Below are 24380 nucleotides of genomic sequence, written 5' to 3' on the forward strand. Positions count from 1 at the left end.
ACTTGGTTTACAAGAATGTTTTGGAGAACTAAATTAAATAATATATTTAAATCAGTGTTTCCCGGCATATTTTTGGAAGAACACTAGTCTTTTGAGTTTGTTCATGGAAGGGGATGGGGGTCAAGATTCCTTCATTGAGACAGTTTAGAAAATGCTGTGTATGATATCCAGGTCATCCACGTCTTGGAAGTGAATACAGTCTTTTCACTTATTAAAGCCCCATAATTAAGAACTCGTTTAATTTTGAGAATATGCCAATTAAACACGTTTTGCCACAGAAAGCTTACACAAATGTGAAATATCACCATTTGACCTTTTTGCACATAACGTTCTGTCTTCTATTCCTGTCCAGTAGACCCTATATACTTGTTCCACTTCCCATTATCTGATATATAAGACATCAGAAGGATTATGTGTCTGCACAGATCATTTAACGCTATAATAGAATGTTATGCTTTCTGGAGTGCTGGCATCTAAATATAGAAGCCGGGCTACAGTGATATGATTTGTTAAAAATTACACTTTAAATCTAACACCAAGACTGGATTGGATTTATGCATTCATGTTTCTAGCCAGATAGATTAACAGGAAATAAAAAAGTGTTCCAGATGTGTCTCCATTGCTCTGCATTTGATAGCAAATTTTTAAAAAATCCAGATATTTGAACCATTTTTCAGCTTTTATATACAATAAACATATCTTGATTTACAAATTCCAATTTTTCTGTTTTAACAACCATACTTTAATTCTTGCCTTTCCCCTAAACACAAACAGTAATAGCATGGAAGAAGGGGGGTGTTATATTTTATGGGTGAAATGTTGCTAACATTGATTTTTTTTAAGGTATTGATCAGTCGTTAATTTTCTGTCCTTGAAGTCTTTGTTGTTGGCTCTCATATATCAACACCTTTTTACCTAGTCAACTTAAAATTCTGGCCTTGGTTAGGGGTCAAGACGTAGGTACTGGAGTACGTACAAGATCCTTTCTGTTGGGGTCTGTCCTGAGTTCTCCTGATAGACACCACTCCCCCTTCACCCAAAAATTACAGTATCAAATTCAGGCATATATAAGCATTAATTCCAATGAAACCTCAGTGTATCAGACCAGATGACAGACTTAGGACATCTGGATTTGGTTTTTTAAATTTTCCATGTACCTCTAATTTAAAGGATTCCTGGTGATGGATGGAAAATATCACATAGCTTTGTACTATTTCTACCTGATAAGAAGTCAAAAAAAGATGGAAACAGTATGAGAGAAAATGATGGGAGGGTTTTTAAAGTATTGTTTTATATATATTTCCCTTTAGCTTCTTCTCTTAGAGGGTAAGAAGAGGACTCATTATATTTATCGTGTGTTTGCAGCAACCCTGGAATCTAAAGCTAGATTGAAGCATTTCCAGAATTTGATGAAGAGAAGAATGACTCAGAGATGTGTAGATAGGTTTATGGGTATACATGAATACAAAATCATGCATCAGCCTTCAGTTGATTTTCTTGCTGAGCAAATATTGAATTGGTCCTTTTTCTTTTTCTTTTCTTTTTATTTCTTGGGCCAGTGTTACCTAATACAATACACAAGACTTAAAGCTATTTAAGATGTTGTAGTAGACTGTTCATTACAAGCTGGCCACCTGCAAGTTGACTGTCTTGAGAGCCAGGCACAACACAGGTATATCTCTTGTTTTTAGCAGTTAATGAAGATGCTTCAACTTACTGTTTCTCTCACAGAATTTCAGACTGTATTAAACTAGCATTAATCTGTGCTAACTACTGCTACAACCAAAGTAAATTACATTCCAGTTGTGATGGATGGTATGAGCAGACAATTCTTACCAAAAATTATATGAACGTTTCTGAGGTCCAAGAGTCCAGTGGGTTAAGTTTGATTGTGGCCCCATTGATCTCAGTGTCAGCCAGTGATAGCTATATATAAGAGGATGGATTATTATAGCTGGTCTTGTGGTTGAAGTAATGTTGTATGCCTTTATTCCTCTGACAGTGCATGTTAGCTTTATTTTGTTCTAGGTTGTTATCAAGTCCCTTTCTAAAAGTTTGCAGATGAAATTTGCCAAAAATGCTAAAAGATAACTACTTAAAGTAGGACCTCATGTAAACTGTAGGCCTTTGGCCAACTGAGCATGAAATGGGCACATGTTTACATGCAACAACCGGGTGATCTCCATTCTCACCTGAGGCCAGGAGGGCCTTCGCCTAGTGCAACACAGCCCTCACTTGGTTGACCTCAGAGTAGATGCATCTCTGCCATCACTGAGGTCTAAAAACACAGCAAGGGGAAAGATGGGGGAGGACACATTAGAAGGTGCAAGTTTGTGGCCGTTCACACTTGCCCCGTAGCCTCTGTTAGATGAACGGCAAAAGGAAATTTTCTTTGCTGCCACTTACTGTAAACTTTCAGGTATCAAACTAGAGAGAGAAATGTAACCCAGATCTTTTTAAAATGACAGAAAATCTGCCTAATAATATTATCAGTTAACCTTTACTATATATCAGGCATGATTTCAGGTATTTTATACACATTAAATGATTAAGTCCTAGTCACATTTCAAAATTAGACACATTATTCTTTTAAAAAAAAAATTATTGTTATGTTAATCACCATACATTACATCATTAGTTTTAGATGTAGTGTTCCATGATTCATTGTTTGTGCATAACACCCAGTGCTCCATGCAGTACGTGCCCTCTTTAATACCCATCACCAGGCTAACCCATCCTCCCACCCCCCTCCCCTCTAGAACCCTCAGTTTGTTTTTCAGAGTCCATCGTTAGACACATTATTCTTATGCCATTTTACGTACAAAGAAATGGAAGTCGAGCTGGGAAGTGCAGAGCTCCAGTACACTCTGGCATTCTGTCTCTAGGTACTGTGCTCCTGAAATTATGTTCCACGCCTTGAGACTTTCCTTGCAGTCATGCCTGCTCTGGGCTAAAGCAAAAATGGAGAAAGAGAAGGGAGTCCCAAGGTCTTCTCTACACAAGAAGGCAGAAGTACGGTGACCCTTATTATCTGAAAAGCCCATTTTTCATTGCTTTATTTCTCATCCTCAGGACAATAATGAAATCCTAGGAATTAGGTTTTCATAACTCATGTACGGTGGCGGGGGGCTGGTGGTGTCATGGAAGGAAAGGGATAATTTAGAAGGAATATACTGACAGTGGCCTTCAGCAACTGCTGCTTTGCTTCTCTTGCTGATAACTCTTGCTTAGTAGCCTTTGAGAATGAGCTGAAACTATGAATAGCTCCTTATTGAGAACTAGATATAAAATAAATACAAATCACCCAAATAGCAGGAAAATTATGGGTTTCTTCCTACCAAAGATGCTGAAGTATTTACCAGGGCAGTGGCCAGAACTTGTATGTTTTGAAGGAGTGGTGCCCAGAAACCACTAGGAAGTCTTTGTCATTCCCCTGAGACTTCAGAAAATCATTTTTCAACTCACAATAGTGGCAGCATCTCTGATATTAGTCATCATCAGAATCCTGAGATTGCTTACTAGCAGATTCAAGTGAACTTACAATGAAAAATTCATGTACCGTATTCTTATATGAAGAGAAGATACCAGCATAGACCATATTCAGTGCAAAATGTGCTGACCAAATATGTCGGACATGCGTTATCATCTCTTCAGTAAAATAATTTAAATCCTAAAGAATGTTATCTACATACTAAAACGTAAGGAGATACAGGAAATTTGTCTTTCAATCAAATTAACAAATTTGCATGGGACATTTAATATGTACCAGGCACTAGGCTTATACTGACTAGGAATATAACAGATAAAATATAGGCCTTATGGAGCTTATAGACTTGTAGATAAGACACACAGGTTCACCAGTAACTGAGTATGACATGTTAACTGTTCTGAAAGAGCATTTATCAAGGATTGAGGAAAGAAGGTGGAGAGACACCCAAGTCAGACTATGGGAGTCAATGAAAGCTGCCTGACCACTAAATATTCAGACCAGGCAAAATGGTCTGGTCCAGGCTGAGAGAAAGTATGTGTGAAAATGTAGAAAGGAGAGAGAGAGTGATACTTGTTCTGAAAATAGTTTACTATGGCTAGAGAGAAGGGTAGATATGTAGGAGAAGAAGAAAAGATGGGGAAATATTGGGGTGTGGGGAGGATAAGTAGTTGATGGTGAAGGGTCCTGTGTGCCACGCTAACAGGGTACATCTCCTCCTCAAGCTAGTGGTGATTCCCTTATGAACTGGAAGTAAGATGGAATAATCAGAATCACAGTGGCAGCCCTTTGAGGAGTGGGCTGGAGGAGAGCAAAACCTAAGAGGAGATCACTTGGGAGGCTGTGGCCCATCCCTAGGAAAGAGATAAGGCTCAAACTAAGGCATTGATGGTTGAGGATGTGAGAGAAATTCTCAGTGTGAGAGAAATTAAGGGGATGAGCTCTAAAACTTTCAGAGACCAACTGGTTGTTAGAAGTGAGAGGGAAGGGAGTGTTTAGGATGACTCTCAGGTTTCTGACCTAGATGGCAGGGCATTTACCAAGAGCGGAAACACCACCACAAGAGTAAGTTTGTATGGAAAGACACTGATCCCATTGTTGGCATCATTCACTTACATGAAAAAAGACACTTGGATATAAGATTCTGGAACTTAGGAGAGATAGCTGAGCTTCCCTTATCAATTTTGGTATTATCTTTACTGAGTCTTCTTATAATCATCTGCTTTCTACATTGACTTTTGTTGCATCTCTCCAGGAATTACATGCTTTTTCCCCTTTATAAGGCATCAGATGATGGTGATTTCGAGGGTCCTTAAATGAGTATAAATTGTAAGAGAATGTGATTGGAAAATAGATAAGAAGGTGTGCTCTTCTCTCAACCCTGGCAAACGGGCAGTAATGAGGATCAACAAAGCCATTGCCACAATGCTTTACTTCTGAGAAAGGCACCTCATGTCCCCACCAATACCACTGTGTAATGGAATATTCTTCCTTCTGTTCTGCATGCCATGTAAAATTTAGACCTTGGACTCATCATTGTTAAGTTTATTTCTTTCTGTCTCATTATGAACCAAATCATTCAGGTGTTTGATAGAAAAGTAGTCAGAAGTCCCCATATTAAGGCTATATTGCTCCTAAATAACCTGTTAAAAAGATATGTTGATTCTAAGTCTCCTCTTTTCCTACCTCTCATATGTTTGAGTATAATAATCCTGAAGGCAGAATAAAGAATGGGAAAACATGACACCTTTAACTTGTCACAGCTAAATATATGGAATGAATACTGGACTTCAGAGTTGAGTATTAAAATAAAGCAACACTATTAGAATTAAAGAATACAAGTACTAATGAAATATTGCTTAACATGAATCTAAAAAATATAAATAGAATGTATGCATTCACTAAAAATGTGGATTAGTTAAATCCTTTTTTCTTTTTTTTTCAGATAAAATATTGTAACCTTTATAAAAGCTTTTGCTTTTAGTGACTAGTTTCCATTAATTACATAAGGATTTTCTAGGCAACTTGAATCAGGAAAATTTTTGTCTTGATCTCCAAATAGTATTTCCTCCAGACTTCAGAATAATTTATATTCACCCCGTGGATATGTCATCAATCTGTGAAGTGTGAATGGACACTATTCTTTCCTGTACTTGACCAAATGTTTCATTTCCTGAAAATTAAGTTGCTTAAATGCAACGAACAGATGGCCAGAGAGTCCAGGAGTAGATTACTCTGCCATGAAATTTATTATCTGAGTTCCTGAGGCAGGCCTGAGAAGTTAGCACAATTCCTTCTGAACACTAGTCTGCCATAGTATTGTGGTCATCAAGCCACTTTTCAGTTAATTCAGTTACTTTGGACATTAGTAGGAAAAGTTGAAAAGCTATTTCATATTTTATATAGAAGAGTAAAATTGTGAACAAGTCACATGGACCGCTTGAGTTGAAGCTTATCTTAGAGTTACCCTTAAGGAATTAAAAAGGTAATATGAATTATAATAGAAAATAAGGCCTTGAATTTTTTTTTTTTTATTTCCAGTCTCCAAATACTATCTTCTCTAGGGTAAAGAAGTATTCATCAGTATAGTATGGAGAATATGGATAAATAAGGCATGATTCTTTCTATTCTCTTTTCTTTTGTTACTGTCAAATATAAAAACAAGTTTGGTCATTTGGGTCAATGCAAAAAATACAGCTCATGAGTAAGCATCTGTGATGGCCTTGTCTCAACTACACATGATAAACTTTAAAAATGTCAATTTGTTATATATCAGCTCTGCAGGAAAAAAAAATCATTTTTCTCTTGGAAAAATTTTTCAACTACCACTCAGTGTATTCTTTTTTTTTTTTAAAGGAATCTGGAAAGGATTTTTTTTTTTAAAGATATCTTTTATTTATCTATTTGACAGAGAGACAGCACAAGTAGGCAGAGTGGCAGGCAGAGGGAGAGGGAGAAGCAGGCTCTCTGCTGAGCAGGGAGCCTGATGCGGGGCTCGATCCCAGGACCCTGGGATCATGACCTGAGCTGAAGGCAGCTGCTTAACCAACTGAGTCACCCAGGTGCCCCCCACTCAGTGTATTCTTTAGCAAACCTAGAAAAGCATAAGGGTTTTTATAAGAGCAAGGGCCACGTGCAGCAAACATATTAGTCTAAACTTTTCTAAAACATCTTTTTACCAGTTGTGTATACATGACTTTTAGTTCAATGCTTTTACTGAATTTTTTATAAATCTATATACCTAACTATATTCAAAGTCCCTTATTAAAAATAGCAAACTTTCCCCTTATCCTTTCATAAAGATGTTAGTAGGGGACATTTTAGAGTGCTTCAGAGTTTACAGTGAACATGGCACAAGATAGTTGACAGTGAATAATCTCATTAATCTGTTCCATACTTTTGGCCTAGAACATTCTGGGAATACACCAAATAGATAAACCCATTTAAGTCCTCGCCTCATATAGGGGCTCCTTAAGTCATGTTGTAGAATAGGGAATAGGAAAAAAGAAATACTGACACAGGATGTTAGTACTTTTAAGACTTCACTCACATAGAGGAATGCCAGTAGAAGCACATGAGAATCAACATTGCATATATATTTGGATTAATTTAGGTAGGAGAGCTTCCTGGCCATTTCCTGACTCCCTCTTCTTCCCCACCCTTCATAGCCCAAGACAGGATACAGAAGCAGCACGACTTCTGTTCTCCCCTGCACTTCCTGAGCCTCCTTTTCATTGATCTTCTTCACACTCCAGTTTTTCCTAGGTCTACGCGGGTGACCCCTTGCATCGCTACCTTCTTCTGTCTGTCTCCTGCTTTCCTATTCATCGTTCCTGCTCCCCACTCAGTCAACAAGGCCTTGGTCATTTAAGAAAGCCAAACTCGGGGCACCTACATGGCTCAGTCGGTTAAGCGTCTGACTTCCCCTCAGGTCATGATCTTGGGGTCCTGGGATCGAGCCCCACGTCAGGCTCCCAGCTCAGCGGGAAGTCTGCTTCTCCCTCTCCCTCTGCCTCTTCCCCTGCTTGTGCTCTGTCTCTCTCTCTCTCAAATGAATAAATAAAATATTAAAAAAAAAAAAAGAAAGAAAGCCAAACTCTCCAGAATACTGCTTAAATGCTTAAAGTTAGAGTAAATAGAAAAAAGAATCAGTTCAGAAGATACTCAAAGAGGAAGGTACACTTAGCACATTTCACAGCGGACTTGTCGCAGGAGAATTGTAACTCAGGCAGGACTCTCATGTCATTCTTAAATCCTTTCCTGTCATCATTGATTTAAAAGAGGGCAGCTGAGATGCCTGGATACCCCAGGGGCTGGTAGTCTTTCTACTCGGTGTGGCTCCTGGATCCAGGAAGGGGATTCAAGACCATGTGACAGCCTGGGCATGGGTTCAGGTACGAGCAATGCTATCACTGGCCCTCCATACTGCATATCAAATGGACTCACAGAGTCCTTCATTAGCGTCTCCCACCTAACGATCTGGCACCCCCACAATGGTCGAAGCCCAGCAGCTGTCCGGTCTTATTTGTAGCCAGTCAGGACAAATAAAGTAGTAGTTTTGTTCATCTCACTCTCTCTCCATGTACTTCAGCTCTGAAGCTAGAGGCTTAGTCTATCCTGAAGTAGACAGTTTTGACCAGTTAACAGTGTGACAGTTTCAAGAACAGTGACTCCAGCCCTCTGGAGGTGAAAGGCTTTGGGGTAGAAGTGTAGACATCTGTTCAGACCACATTCAGAAACTTGCTCTTCCCTGACCACATTAATGGTACAGGATTGGGCATCAAGGCACCAAAATCAAAAAGACCCATCAGGTGTCTGAGGCAGAATCAGCATGGCCCAAGTACGGGCAGGGCGTCCTGAGAGACGGGTTATCATCATGGGAGCTTTTGTCAGGCTCCGTATCCAGTTCACGCCAGACTCTCCTTGTCCTTGGGCAGAGGGAGGACGACAACCGTGCAGACTCACCTGCGATCCCTTCTGCTACTCACCAGCCAGTACCCATCTGTGAAGTCTAAAGAGCGAGCCGTCTCAGGTTTCAAGAAGTTTGTGAAAATTTCGTTTTACGTGCACTTTTATCTCTGAAGGAGAATTTTTTTTCTAAAATCATTTATTTTTTTTTTCTCTGTCCAGCTGTTAGTACATTTCAGTTAGTGCCTGATTTTTTCTTTAGGTAGTTTGTGTTCATGGTGATTTTTTTTTTTCTGTTTCTCGCTGAAATGTAAGTGGAATGTATAATAGTTCTTTTATTTTTTTTATTATTTTTTTTCTAAAGATTTTATTTATTTATTTGGGAGAGAGAGAATGAGAGAGAGAAAGCACATGAGAGGGGGGAGGGTCAGAGGGAGAAGCAGACCCCCCGCCGAGCAGGGAGCCCGATGCGGGACTCGATCCCGGGACTCCAGGATCATGACCTGAGCCGAAGGCAGTGGCTTAATCAACTGAGCCACCCAGGCGCCCCAGGAATGTATAATAGTTCTTTTAATGTTAGGATTTTTTGTTGTTGTGCACAGAAGAAAAATAAAATAAAGGTCAGATGATCGAAGGCTTTGTTGATGACCCCACAGCAACATTCAGACTGAAGCATCCTCACAAGGGTCCATCTAATGTTAAGAGTAATTTTACTTGACATATGTGACAATTAACATGTCAAGCCGAATGCATCCTCTCATTAGCCATTGCTTTATTGTGGAAATATTTATTGAGTGCTTGAGAACCATGCAGTACTACTACGTGGCATGGGGTACCGAACAAAACATGGGCTCAATAATTTTTTTTTTTTTTTTTTTACTGTTTTCCTGGCAATCTTCACTCTGTATAGGAGCGTTGGTAGCAACTACTGCAGCTTCTCATAGCAGAACAATTCCAAAAGGTTTTGACTCATGTGCTTCCTCAGTGCCATCTGATGCGCTGCAAGTACAGATTTCATCTTGTCTATATTAACTTTCTATCAAGTGTGTAGAGATGGCCTAGTATGCTTATTTAGGGTGGTATGCTTAATATTGGAGATGATCCTGAGAAATTACAGATTTCTCAATATGGCATTCTAATTAAAACCTAATTAGCAATTCACTGTGCTGGAACTTAGGTTTTTCAGCATAGAAAAAAATAATTTCACTCTGCATAGAAAGTAAAGATATATTTCTTGGAGACATTATAATTTCAAAAATATAAGGCAGCACATGTGGAATTTAGAAATGTTAAAAATCTGAAGTGTAGGTTTCTCCATAGCTTTAAGCTTGAACAGTTTTATATAATCAGTGAGCTTGCCAAACAGTATCAAAAAACTCATTTTCTTCAAGTGCTTTATTTATCTTTAATAGAACCTTCATCACCCTGGTGTTGTAAATTTGGAGTGTATGTTTGAGACGCCTGAAAGAGTGTTTGTTGTTATGGAAAAACTCCATGGAGACATGCTGGAGATGATCTTGTCAAGTGAAAAGGGCAGGTTGCCAGAGCACATAACGAAGTTTTTAATTACTCAGGTAAGAAATCAATTAGAGACAGAAAAAAAAAGATAATATTCAATATCAAATGTTATCACTGTTTTACTGCAGCTTCCTAGCCTTGTTTAGTCCCCGAGTCCCAAGTCTGACTTACACTTGGAAAGGTGGTGGGGGCTTGTTGTATTATTTCGTTTCTATCTGTGGTCTCCAGAGTCCAGCATACCAAGTGAGTCATGCGTCTGTGGGCCCATGTATTAAAACTACTCATGAAACTTTCAATTGCACAGTGACTGAGTCCTGGTTCTTTAAAACTATTCAAGAATGGGTCTCCCTGGAAGATATTACTGACATCTGTTATCTACACCTGTCTTGGTTGCTGTATCAATACCCTCTTATGCTACTCTTTCTGCTCACGTTTCCTTAGAAACCTGCCCTGTGAATTGAGCTCATTTCAGCGTCTTGGTGTAAAGAGGCTTAACTGTTCATTGTGGGTTTTTTCGTGGCCCTTCCAATTTATGTCCCAGTAGAAGACATTTAGAAATAAACTCATAGACCAAAATAAGATTATTTTGATGATTTTCTTGTCTCTAGATACTTGTGGCTTTGCGGCATCTTCACTTTAAAAATATCGTTCACTGTGACCTCAAACCAGAAAACGTGTTGCTGGCATCGGCAGATCCTTTCCCCCAGGCAAGTATGAAAGCCTCTCTCGGCAAAGCCAGCTGATGGCAGCCGGCTCCCCTGCAGGATTTTTTCCTCAAAAGCTTTATTTGTTTCATGTTTTACCTATTCGTTTTCATCCATTTGTCTCCTTCTTCGATCTTGGGGACTGCAGCTTTGTTACTCTGGCTTCTCAGTTCAGCCTGCCTGAGTGCAACACGTGCAGAGCCTCCTCATTGTGCTTGTTCACATGCTAGTGTAGACAGAGCCTGGGACACTGGCAGCCCCAGGCAGTGCTGAAAACACTGGCCAGGGAGGGAGGAGAACACTGAAGAGTCCCAGGGACGGTGAAGTTCAGTGTTGTTGTGAGGGGCAAGGGCAAACGTTTCTGCTTTTCCTCAACTCAGAGGATGGAAAACTACTGCGCACCTCCCCAGGGAATCTGCTATCCGAAGTGACCTAAGGCGGCTATCCGCCTTGCTTCCCTGACCTCTTCAGGTTCTGTCTAGGTTCCCAAGCAGAGCTGATTTTGAGGATCATTGTAGGTAATATGACAGGTCTCTATGCTGATCCTTCAACCTTTACTTATAATAAGCCCTTGCGTTCCAGATTTGCATGAGGTTTTTCTGCCTTGTAAAAGAGTATTACCCACTTCTGAGTATACATATTTTCACATTTATCTCTCAGTTTTGTGTTGGGGGGAAGGAAGGATGAATGTTTAGATGATTTTTTCAGGAATGAAAATATACTTTTGTACCAGTATTTCACCACTTTCTTCAAATATATAAAATGGAAAATAGCTATTACTTCTATCATGCATGAGAAATCTATACAATATATGTGAAGTATTCTAATTGTCGTTGACAGACCTGAGCTAAGACACACACAGACACACCATTTGTGACCTTACCATTTCTGCAAACCATCTATTACCAACAGGTGAAACTTTGTGACTTTGGTTTTGCCCGGATCATTGGAGAAAAGTCTTTCCGGAGGTCAGTGGTGGGCACCCCAGCTTACCTGGCTCCTGAGGTCTTAAGGAACAAGGGCTATAACCGCTCTCTAGACATGTGGTCTGTTGGAGTCATCATCTATGTAAGCCTAAGTGGTACGTTCCCGTTCAATGAAGATGAAGACATACATGACCAAATCCAGAATGCAGCTTTCATGTATCCACCAAATCCCTGGAAGGAAATCTCTCACGAAGGTACTATCTCCCACTCAAAAATGATAATGGCTTAATGCTTAAATGTTATACTATTAATTCAATTGTGAATTATTAAATTGATAAATGTTCATTGCAAATTGTCCACTGGAGTAGGGGCACAAGTTGTTAAGGTGGATTAGGAAGGAGTAAAGGAAATGGAGACCGAAACATCTTCTGATGAAATGTCCATATTTTATAGAGAAATTGAGTGATACATGTTAAGAGACAACTGAAACAAAAAGAAATTGTTATTATTTTGGCATATTGCCTTAGAACTTGTAAACGTTGATGTAATGGAGACAGCTAATCTCTTTTAAGAGTAATCTTTACTAACCATATACCTGTTTTTGTATTAAGCACTTTATTAGGGACACACGAACTTTATGATGATAGTGATATTTTAATTATCATATTATATATTAGTATGCCAGTTCTTTGTGTGCTGATTTCCTTCATGTGACATTAGAATATATATGGTATTTTCTTTAGCGATTTCCCTGGTATTATATTTTTAGGTTGTTCCTATTTGATCCTTATATATAATTTCTATGTGTATCTCTGATTGATTTCTTTAGGATAGATTGCCTTGGCAGTGCTGCATTATTTAAAGTTAAACTCTTAAAAAAATCTTTCCTTCTTCTTAGAGAGAAAGAGTTTTAAAAGTGGGAGGGGCAATCAGGGCAGAGAAAATGGCACACCCAGTGCTGTGGAATAGAATAACCCGATGAACGTACTTTGGAGTTTCTTTAATTCTCACAACAACCCTGTAAGATAAGTTTTACTGTTACACCTGGGTTTCAGGTAAGAGCACTGAGGCAAAAGAAGGGACACCACAGGCCGAAATGACAGAGCTAGTAAGTGGCAGAGCCAGAATTTATACCCAGACAATCTGCGCATACATTTTTTAACCACCACCGGTTAATGACCGGTCCTTCTTTAGTTTTTAGGCCATGTCTAGTTCTAAGTTTGTTCAGATTTTTCGCCACTTAAAAAGGCAAATACAGTCATAGATAAACATCTGTTCAATACCTGTTACTGAATGCGATGATGTAGAAATTGGAAAAGAATGTAGATAAACTGCCTGAGGTAATTAAGTTCTTAGACTATTGTTGGTATTAAATGGCAAGAGCTATCCATTATCAGGGCTTTGAGTTACTATTAGCAACAACCTTTAACATCCTCTAATTAGTTGTAAATCATAGCTGGATGGATATATCTTAAAGGAATCTGTGACCTACAAAAGAACTATCATGTAGCCAAAGCACTAATGAAATATTTAGGATAATTTAACAGAGACAAAAAGCAAAAGTATCATTATGTTTCCATTCCAGAAGGCAGTAAGGTGGAATTATCAAATAACCTTGTGACCAGTATCCTTGTTAGGAAACACTACCTTTAAATACAGTTAACCATTATGCTTGATACCTGCAGTCCAGAAATCCAGTAAAATGACTTGATATTGTTACCACAGTGCAAATTGGGAATACCTCTGAAGCCAGTCGCATTTTCCTGTTATGCAGGAATAGGACATTGGGAAAATAGCCTCCACATTTTAAAATCTTTTTCTTGGAGTAGTGGAATAAATGATGCCCTCTCTCTGGTACTGTGGAAATGTGCTGGCCTAGCTGTGTTGATACAGCCTACTGAGGCCAGAATCGAACAGTTACAGACTGTGAATGTTTAATTATCACTGATAGTAGAGACCAGAGACCTAAATATTAATGCCTCAAGGAACTGTAGTTGGGAAACCCCATATATATGTGTGCACAAAATTTGCAAAGAAAGAGATGTAGCATTTCAGAAAGAGAATTACATGGAAAATTTAAAAAGGCATTTATATTTGACCAGTAAGTACATATTTTACTTGCTGTACGTATTTCTAAGTGCTAAAAATTTCCTACCACTCAGACAAAGTGAAGTGGAGGCCAGCTCAGATAGACCCTCACTTTTCTAAATGACTCAAGTATCAGTTTGGGAATTAACTGGCCTCTCTCCTCAGTATCTTCTTCTGACTCATCCTTGCCTTTGAAGCACAAGAGTTGTCACTGCCTGCCAGTTGAGGCTCTGGATGGCAGATGAGTTACCTAGCTGCTGGTGTATGAACAGAACTAATAGTCAAATATAAAAAAGTTAGTTAAAGATGTCATAATATTAGCTGAAGTGTTACAGAAGTAGTTACTGGCCTGGAGTCTATCCCACTATCTTGTTGAGAACAAATAATTCCCTCATGAAAAGTAATAACGGGCTGGTACGACATAATTTTAATCACATAGGAGCTGATAAATACACAAGCAAGCTAGTATTGGTAAAGGATGGTCACAACTGATATTAGTGAATTTTTAGTCACAGTATACTTTAAACCACACCAGACCACCATCCGGATACAAGGAAATAAAAATCTAAGCACCTCAGTGACTCTAAAATCAAAGGTAAGGACCAATAGTCAAGCAGTTGGATTTATCATCCTGTCTGCCATTCTCATTAGCCATCACTAAACCTTCTTTGAGCTTTGGTTCCTGCCTATATAATGAGGTTGTAACAGAGACTGAATGAAATAAAGGATGTGAAAAGCATCTACAAAGGCAGGTGTGGGGTGAACCAAGGATTTTGATTTAGGAGGAGGCTAGAACACTAAGCTCTAAGCAATTGCTCTGGCGGGTAACCAAGAATTGATTGTACAATTTTAGAAATTATATGCAAACTGATGTGCATGTTTCCCAAGGATTCTTCAGACATATTTGTAGTTGTATTTTTTTTTTCTTGGCATGAAAACGCAAAAGAAAAAAGAAAGTTGTAGGGTCCTTGTAGCATACATAGATGGGTCAGAATGAAAAAATTCCTGGGTCATGCATTTTTTTCTGTTAGTATAGAAATGTACCTGACACAATATAATACTATGTATTCGAGTGCTGGAGTTATCATTGTGCCATTTGAACCTCACAACAATCCTCCAATATGTAACTTGTTTTAGTCTCTGTAATAGACAGAAACCAGAAAGGTTAAGTGCCTTGCCTAAAGTCACACAGTGGCAGGACTTGGATTTGAAATTATTTGCCTCCATTCTTTATATCATACATTGTTGTACATGGAAGGGTGCTTCTTTCTTATGGATTGATGTTTAGGACCCTATAGAGAATATTTTAAACTCATTCATTATTTTTGCTATGATGATAGAATAAGCCGAGTACTAGCATTCTGGAGATGTGCTTACTAATAATTTAGCAGTGAATTAATTAATCAGGACTCTTGTATGCAAATAATAGAAACCTATAACTAACTTAAGCAGAAGATAATTTATTGACTCACACAACTGGGAAGTCGAAAAGATGAACCTCGTCTCTTTGGATCCGGTGGTTCAAGTGTCCTATTTCTCCATCTCTCATCATCTCCACTTTACTTTATGATGGCTTCCTTCTCAGGTGACTCTTCATGTGATGCCAAGTGATCCCCGGCAGCCCCAGGCTTTACATGCTACTCATTGTACATGATCTCAGAGTGGGAGAATAATTATCTCTCAGTAGCCATAGAGTCTCTAAAAGGGGCACTGATTGGCTCTGCTTAAATCCTGTAATACCCTGGGAACAATCCCATTGTCACCGCAGGAGTGTGGCTTTGATTGGCCATATGGATGATGGAGAGCCTCTCCAGTTTGGAGAGTAAGCTCCTGCAGGGAAAGGATAGTAGGCTAAAAACAAACACAAAAGCATTAACAGAGATGTCCATTATAAAAATAGATTTTTTTGTGAATCAAGGTATGATTTGAAAAATGAGAAAAAATTTGAGGAAAACTTAACTCACCAAATGTTACAGGTACAAGGGAGATAATAAAATTAAACTTTCAAAGAAAAAAATAATAGTAGCTAACACTTCTACGACATTTGCATTATAGCCAAGCACTTTACATATACGAACTCATTTAATCATCCCCAGCCTTTGAGTAGATACTATAATTGTTTCCATTTGAAAGACGAAGTGGTATAGACACAGAGGGTTAAGTGATTTGCCTGAGTGGGGCCAGGGTGCAAATCCTGTCAGCTGGCTCCAAGGTAGATGCTCTTATCTACTACATTTACAGCCTCTTGATTATCCTTCTAATGCATTTTGCCATGCTGTCACATTAAATTTTAATATGCTTTCACCAGCTTAGAGCTACAGTAGCAACACAATTTTCAATAATGTCTTAAAATACAGGGAAACAAGATCATGTTGTGATAATGACCTGAGTTGAGAGCTCTTCCACTTAGTGTAACGGTGACCCCATCCAAGTTACTTACTCTCTTAGGTCTCAGTTTTCTTGTCTGAAATATGGTGACAGTAATTCCTAATTCACTGGGTTATATTAAGTATTAAATGAAATTATACTGCAAAGTGCTTAGCACAGTGATTGACATAGATAGAGTACCTTAAATATATGAACACTTTCTGTTTTCCAGTCACTTTACATGATCTATGTATCTGTCTTTATATGTGTATTTAGTTATACCCACACATGTATGTAATTATATAAAGTTATATATGTAACTAAACATATATTTAATTAGTTATATATAGTTATTTATATATAGAACCAAATACACACATTATAAATACAGTTGTACAAATATAACTAAATAAGAATGCATGTATACAATAAAACCCTCCAGAATGAATCATATTACAAATAATTGCACAAGAGAAGACTTGAGGTAATCATGAGATGGGAGTTTGAGAACATTACCGTTCATTCTAAGCCAGCGTTGTGTATTTGTTTCATTTCCTCTTGTTTCATTTCATCATTGTGACTACTGGATGGGCATTTGACACCATCCAGTTTATCCATTATTACCCATCAGTGATTACACATGGCCTCACTCCCACCTCTAGCTTTATCACATGCTGAGTTCAGTTTGGCCCTCAACACATCCATCCTATGACCTTTCTCAGTTCCTTGAAAGGACTTGTGTACCTGTTTTAAAATATATACTTGATTAGACAAATTTACTTTATCTTATGGAAAGAGCAGCCCATTTTCACTTAAACATTTTTTAGATAATCAGATGAAACTTAAGGAAAATGATGCCTTACTTGATCATGTGTCAATGTGCCCTTCCTTTCATTGCATTTTTAGCAATTCCAAAAGAACAAGGGATAGACCAGGCTATTCTCCATGTTTGGCACATCTGGTACAATAATAAGGGTAAATCTTGGATGGACATTGCCAAAACATCAGAAAATTGCAAACAAGACTCTGTCTATGACTTAAGAAGTAGATACCAGGGGTGTAAGGCTTAGAAATGGGAAATGGAAAAACTAGCTAATAGAACACAGGAATATTTGCAAGGAAAGGGATTTCTAATAATTTTGCCGAAGAACTTTCTTGATTATGGCTCATTTTAAACAACCTGTCATAGCCTAGCTCTAAGTCTGTAGCAGGCGTTTTTTAACTTTGGCATGCCACCCTTTCATCAGAGGAGCTAGTTAAAAATGGAGATTCCCAGGCTCCACCCCCATAAGCTGCAATCCTGCCCTGAGAATGTAAAAAGTCCACGGATCACACTTCCAAAAACGCTGCTCCAGAGCCCTGATCCTCTGAAAGACCTAACAGCTGAACAGTGCTCTAAAATTTTTTTTTCTAAAAAACTTTTTAAATAAATTCCCGGAATTTAAATTTAAATAAACTATAAAACTCCTCTCTAATTCCCAACCTCTTTTTGCATTCACATTTTCTTTATCAGATATTTAATATCAGGGCATGTAATTTGTTCCAAATGTTAAATGTATTTCAATATACATTGTCATGAAAGTAGTAAGAATAGAAAAAGCTTCCTGACCAGTTTCTTTTGTGAAGAATAAAAAAGAAAACATATAAACTCCAGGAAATACAGAAAGTTGTATAATAAAGTTATATACAATACATAATAAACTAACATGTGCCATGATTTTGAGCAATTAAAGGAATGTGGGATAAGAGAATCCTTTTAACACATGAAAATTCTCCTTTGAATGGACATAGGCTTGGAAATTTTATATTATAGGTTATAGGGAATAGGAGGCAGGGATTATAATCTTACAGTTCATAATAGTTACATATAAGTTATTCCACGTATTAATTTAAAATTTTAGATAACCTTTAGACCAAGCATGTCTGACTTTATTATACTTACGCAAAAGAATGTAAATAATGAAACATCTGCAATCCTGAGAAGGAGGAGAACAGAGAAGAGGTAAAGAGAACTCTAAGAGCCATAACTTTCACAGAGTTCATATAAGATTCTGCCTAGGTGAACGGACGGAGTCATACAAATTTACCTGTATATGATTTAATATGTAATTTAATCTTAAGAATTAATACTTGTGAATAAATATTACATATATGTATTGTGATAGATATCTCATATTGTGTGCCAGGCACTGTTCTAAATTACAAAGGTGGCCAGTACATTAACTTAGGATAATCTCATTACTTGGGGGAAGGAGGACAATAAGGTCAAGAAAAAAATAAAATGATTCATTGTCCTTAATGGAAAGGAATCTGTTTGTCTTGTTTTCTTTTTTAAGGTGATTCTTCTCAAACTCTGTGATAAAGGACCAGTTTTATTTTATCTTAATTTCCAAACATATGGACCAGTACTTTGTAAAATAAAATAAATGTGACAGCAATATCATATTGCTATAAAAGTTTCCAAAGACTTAGTCTTACTTTCTATACTTATCTCATTGTAGACCAATAAACAGTTCACAGATTTACAGTGATCCATGGACCTCCTCTGAGTAGCGCTGGTTTAAATCAGAAGAATTTTTTTTTTTAAGTAGTTAAAAGAGGTAATCTCTGGAGAGTGGGTCTCATAATGAGATGTGAGGTTTTTACTTTTCATTTTGAACTCCTTTTCCTGATTAATTTAGATCTTCTACCAAGTGCATGCAATACTTTTATTACAAAATAATCAAAGTGGGGCGCCTGGGTGGCTCAGTCAGTTAAGCGTCTGCCTCTTGATCTCAGCTCAGGTCTTGATCTCAGGGTCGTGGGTTCAAGTGCTATGTTGGGCTCCATGCTGGGCATGGAGCCTACTTAAAAAAATATATAAAAAATAATAAAAATGAACAAAAGTGTGAGGGGGGAAAGAATGCTCCAGAAATAAATGGAGTACAACCTTTTATATAATTCTTCTGTGCCTGGTCTAAAAATGTCTAAAATTTTAAATACACAGACAGTATATGTAATATTTTATATATAAGTATCATTCACTGAAGAGTGAAAGTTATGCTTCCTTTTCCTTAACACCAACCCTTGCATCGTGACTGGGCAGATGAAGAAGACATAACCTTCACTCTCTAAACCTGTGTCCACACAAAGGAGAATTTTCAAGTGTGAAAGTCAAACAAATTCTCTTTCCTAAATTCTTTCAGTTGCTCAGAATCATAACATACATCTTAAACTGTTCTTTCTTATGTATGACTTTAGTAGGCACCTTTTGTTTTCCCAAGATTTTACTCTTAAAGGAAGAAGGGAAGTGACATAATAACCGAGTGATGTGGATTATATAGCTGGTAGAGTGAGATATCATATTTGTTCCAGTGCAAGTCATCTCACCAGAACTATGACAAACCTGCAGCAATGGGAAAGCATTTATTAGAGTAAAAAGTACATTTCCATCATCAAACTGAATCAATGTGTTCAATTAGAGACACACAGTAAATCTGAGGAAGGTTAGTAATAGACTGTGAAGATCACCGGAGAAATTACTATTTTTTTTTTCTTCTGAGTTTTGATATTCCTTTATGTGCCATTAGGGAGGCAAGCAGGCAGTAATCAACACAGAGGCAACCTTGGAAATCGTCTCACAATGAGCCCCCACCCCCTGCAGACAGAGATCATGTTCTGTATTCACAGGTGAAGTCTGAAGAAGCACCTACTCTCAAATCACCTGCTGTGTTGTTACTGCTCAGCTTCAGAGTCACATGGTTAGTTGGTATTATCAAGAATTAAGAGCTGACATGAAGCTTTCACATTCCACATATAAGGGGAGGGGGGAGGAAACCCCTTGCTATGAATCCTATAGCTTGTCTTCAGTTCAGAATGATCAAATCATGATGATGCCCCAGTGACATAGGGTTTTTCCACTTGTGTACTCGATTAGCCTCAAGGTTAGTATTTCTGTCTCCTCCTTTCCCTAATAAGCATAGCTGTAATTTATTCTTCCAGTGAGTCTCAGTCCTGTGGTGAGATTTATGCACAGTGTAAAATATATGGCATCTCAAGTCATGGACTAGCTATCATAATATACCACTAAATTTATCAAAGCATCCCAATTTTACTTTAAAAGCAATTTTTACCATTCACTGTGGTTAATTCAAATAAAATTGGTCACAAGTGTGTTTTTCCCCCAGAAATCGAAGATGAAAAATACAGCCAGTACAAACACAAAGCAAAGCTAAATAAAAGCCTAGCACCAAGAATACCACATGGTATGTTTTCAAAATGAACAGTGTTCCAGAACGCTAAACACTTAAGTTGGAAGTAGCACTTTACCATGAAAAGGAACCAGCTGTAGGTCCCTCTTGCACTACATATTGTTCAAAACAAAAAATAACCCCGTTGAAAATAAGCCTCGGGTAGACGAGACCCAGAAATCCAATGGTATAAGAAACAAAAGAAAGACAATTGTCATTTTAATAATTAAACTCTGTTTGTAACAGTTTATGAGGATTGCAGATCCAGCAAGCCTGCTGAATATTAATGAATAGATTGATTTGTCAACATATTAGCACCACTGTCAGACATATCAGCACGGAGGAGATGTGAGGGGACGAGCTGGTGAACTGCTTCAAAAGGCTTGACTGAGTCCCAGGAAATTCTATCACGATTGGTAAACTAAAGTGAATTATGTGGGTTCGAACTTCCATGGGGTTTAATAATCCCCACTTGAAATTCTGGAGTTACTTACATTTACTTTTTTGTTTCTAAGCCATGCACTCATTCAATAATAAGGAACTTTAAAATTGTGAGCAGTGATTTTCTTTTTAATCTAATAGAGTGAATTCTTTATTATGTATGTATGTGTACATATACATGTATTTCAAAATCCAAATGAGATAATATTTGAAAAGATGTACCACCAGGAAAGGAATTGTTTATTTTAATAGCGAGTAAGATAAAACGAATAGAATTTTCTCTAAAATATAGTAATTTGTAGAAAGAAACTGCTGAGTTTTAGCAAGAATATTGGCATTACAGGTGCTCAAAAATCAGCTGTTTATTTGTCCCCCCCCAATTGAAGTGTTTCCTGTATATCTCAATTATAAAATTAAAATTTCACTTATGAATGTATATCATAGTTGAGTTGAAATATGACATCTGAAATGTCAGGGTAGAAGAACAGTAAAGTTTTAAGTATTCTGAGTTTGCTTTCTTCTATAATGACAACACAGAATACTTCAAAATACAGCAGCTTAAAAATCTTACTTAACCCCTGTACTGCTCTATAGTTCAAGATATCGAGTAATTATCCAAAACATTCTTAAATTGCTTCAGTGATAGAAAATACAGAGTTTCATGAGGAGCCCTGTTTCTTCTGAATTTGACCCTTGCACAATGAGCAAAAATATCTCAGTGTTTATATCCACTGTTAGAACAAGCCAGCTCCTTTTTCCAATTAGAGGCTCATCTCAGAGGTTTGAAAGCAGCCATCATGTCACCCCTGAGCTTTGCTTCACTCCTCTCCTCTCCTCTCCTCTCCTCTCCTCTCCTCTCCTCTCCTCTCCTCTCCGGCAGTCAGCTTTTCCTTCACAGCCTCTTATTCACTCTGGTCCAAACACTCTTATCTTCATTTATGTTCTTTTGAAATCGAACCCCAAAACTGTTCTCACTCAGGTTCCGTGAGTCTAGTTAAGTGTAAAGTGATGTCACCACTTCCTCATGATAAAGAACACATTTCTTTTAGCATGACATAAAATCACAGTTGAGTTGGGAACAGTAAGTAAACAAGTGTTGAGTTTACTGTGGATTTAGAATCCTGAATTCTTTCTCAGAATGTTGTTGATAAGCCAGGTTTTCCAATTCTGTACTTAGACCTTTCCTTGGCGGGGGTGGGGGGGGGGGGAGTGGGACCTAAAAAGAGGACTTCTTTTCATTTGTCCCTTTTAAATGTTATCTTATTAGTACGGCCCATAGCTGCAGATACAGTTACTTTGGAACTTATTTGTGTAATCCAATTTGCTTGCTCTTCCTGTTGGCATCCTCTGAATCCTAAAACCCTTCTGTGTCTTCATTGCAGAATACTGAACCAGATAGGGCTGAGGACAGATACCTTTCTCTATGTTTAGAAACCTTTCTCTATGTTTACATCCATCCATTCAGGGGCCCTTTAGGTGATATTAACCAATTATTAACTCCTGTCAATGTTCTCATAGCTCTAGTTCCTTGCTACTTAAAATGTGGTCTAAGGTTCTTCCCAGGATCCACTAAACCATAGATTCTGAGGTCTTACCCCGGATCTACCAAATCAGAATCCTCAGTGTAGGATCCCTGGATTATTCATATGCATGTGAAAGTCTGAGAAGCACGGCATGGCAGAGTTGTTCTCAACGGTAGCTGCACATACTAGCAAACACTTGAGATACTTCTAAAAATACTGATACCTGGAAGCCCCTCCCTAAAGATTTTCACTTGAACCTGCGGCTTGAGTATTAGCATTTTTTTAAAAACCAGAAACACAGAAGCCTCTCCAAAGGATTTTAATGTGCAGTGAAAAAGGGAAAAAAAAAAATCCACCTGAATATCATTAGGATCATGTAGTAAATGTATTTTGATTTCTACCTTAAATTTTGAACCAATTTGGCATCAGTTTGGGGGCTGCTGTAGGCAGTTTTTTAACAACTCATGATTTCCAAGATTGTGTTCCTAGTCTTCAGGAGGAACTGAAATTGTAAAGCAAAGGCATAACCATTGATAGAGTAACTTTCTACAGAAGAAAGAACTGGAAAAGGAAAGATACCGACTTGAGTCTCGAAAGGTCCTGCACTTGACTGGATTGCGGTCATTGACTCAGACCAAGTAAGAGGATGATTTCTAGTGGCCTTGTTTGCTGCCAGCCTCTGGTTTCAGCCCAGGAGAAGTGTTGCCGGGCAACAGCTTGCTGGGTTGAGAGCTGGAATGTGAAGGGTTGCAAAATGATTTTTAAAATAAACACACAACTTACCATCAGCATGAAGCAAACCAAGAGAAGTAATGAGCACTACACTGTGACAGGCAGTGAGGCAGAATCGAAAGGGGAAAAAGAAAATACCTCCTTGAAGGCAAGGAGCGCAGTGGTTTGACAGATGATGGCTCCATCACTAGCATAATAGTTTCGATCTGGTTTCCTATTTGAAAATTTGTACCTGACTAGTTTGTGGGTGGACAGAAGACAGTGTGGGAAGTGTTGAAAAGGTACTGTTTCTGGAAAAAAGAGGTCAGCCCATGGGATTCACAGGTAATTTCTCTTTTGTAAAATCAACATTGCAAAATAACATGATCTCTATTTCAGGTATTCTCAGCATTATTTTGATTTTCTGATAGAAGTCACCAATCCTATGATCTATTACATTTTATAGAGTTGTGATGTCTTTCCATCCAGGGATATGTTTAACCAAAATAATACAAACCATATGCACATAATGTGGATATTAAAACTTAGAGCTGAGAAAGTGGCCATTTAAATTTCTAATTAATGTATTCAATCTACCAAATGCCGTTTAGCAAGCATTTTTCTAATGTGCTGAATGATACATTTTATTTTAAATATTTATGAAACTTATGTGCAAAAATCAGTACATAATCTGTGTGACCTTAAAGGAGTTAAAATCTAGTGGGAAGAATTGGGGGGGAAGACAGGCATATACTGAGATAATACAAGATGGGAAATGGGAAATGACTGAGAGGTTTGACACATGGGACCTATTATATATTCAAATATGTCCAATTCTATTCATTTGGTAGGATTTTCTCCAGGTTTTGGATGTCCTTCAGTTTAGCCATAGTAATGGCGTATGCAAATGTACCAATCTATATAGAGAGAACCTATTTTTTTTTTTTAAGAGAGGGAGAGAGGTCAGGGAAGGGGAAGTTGCAGAGGGAGAGGGAGAGAGAGAATCTTAAGCAGGCTCCACACACAGCATGGAGCCCAACCTGGGGTTCATCTCACAACGCTGAGATCATGACCTGAGCCAAAATCCAAAGTTGGACACTCAGTCGACTGACCCACCCAGGCGCCCCGCACAGAACCTATTCTGTCCATACACGTGGTATTTACTTTGAAATACAGAATGACTGCAATATAGTCTCTACAATTTCAAAGGTAATTTGGAATTTTGATGCCAGAAAAAATGGAATCCATACAATTAGCACTCTGATGAAACATTTGTTTTCCTATTAAAACAAAGCCCTTCAGCACCTGCATATACAATTTAGTTTTGGTTTTGTTCCGATATACTTGTACACCTGGCAGACAGGCTGCCCAGAACTTTAGCTATCCTAACATCTGCTAAAGTTCCATTCCAGCAAAAGAGAATGTCTGATTCAATTTTCTCTTTGCTTTCCTGACATTTTAGACTCTCAGCTGATGGG

At 38.0% G+C, this 24380-nt stretch overlaps 1 protein-coding gene across 2 annotated transcripts in view; it reads left to right on the plus strand.

Moving 5' to 3' along the window:
* The window catches only part of PRKD1 (protein kinase D1), a 318037-nt gene that overhangs the window by 285560 nt on the left and 8097 nt on the right, over positions 1-24380 (plus strand). For both annotated transcript variants that reach the window (XM_021695289.1, XM_021695290.1), the window contains 3 exons: positions 9808-9969; positions 10522-10620; positions 11530-11797. In XM_021695289.1, coding sequence (XP_021550964.1) covers positions 9808-9969; positions 10522-10620; positions 11530-11797 — 529 coding nt within the window. The remainder of the gene's footprint in view (positions 1-9807; positions 9970-10521; positions 10621-11529; positions 11798-24380) is intronic.

This window comes from Neomonachus schauinslandi, chromosome 9 (genome assembly GCF_002201575.2).
Source record: "Neomonachus schauinslandi chromosome 9, ASM220157v2, whole genome shotgun sequence".
In the NCBI taxonomy this organism is placed as follows: Eukaryota; Metazoa; Chordata; class Mammalia; order Carnivora; family Phocidae; genus Neomonachus; species Neomonachus schauinslandi.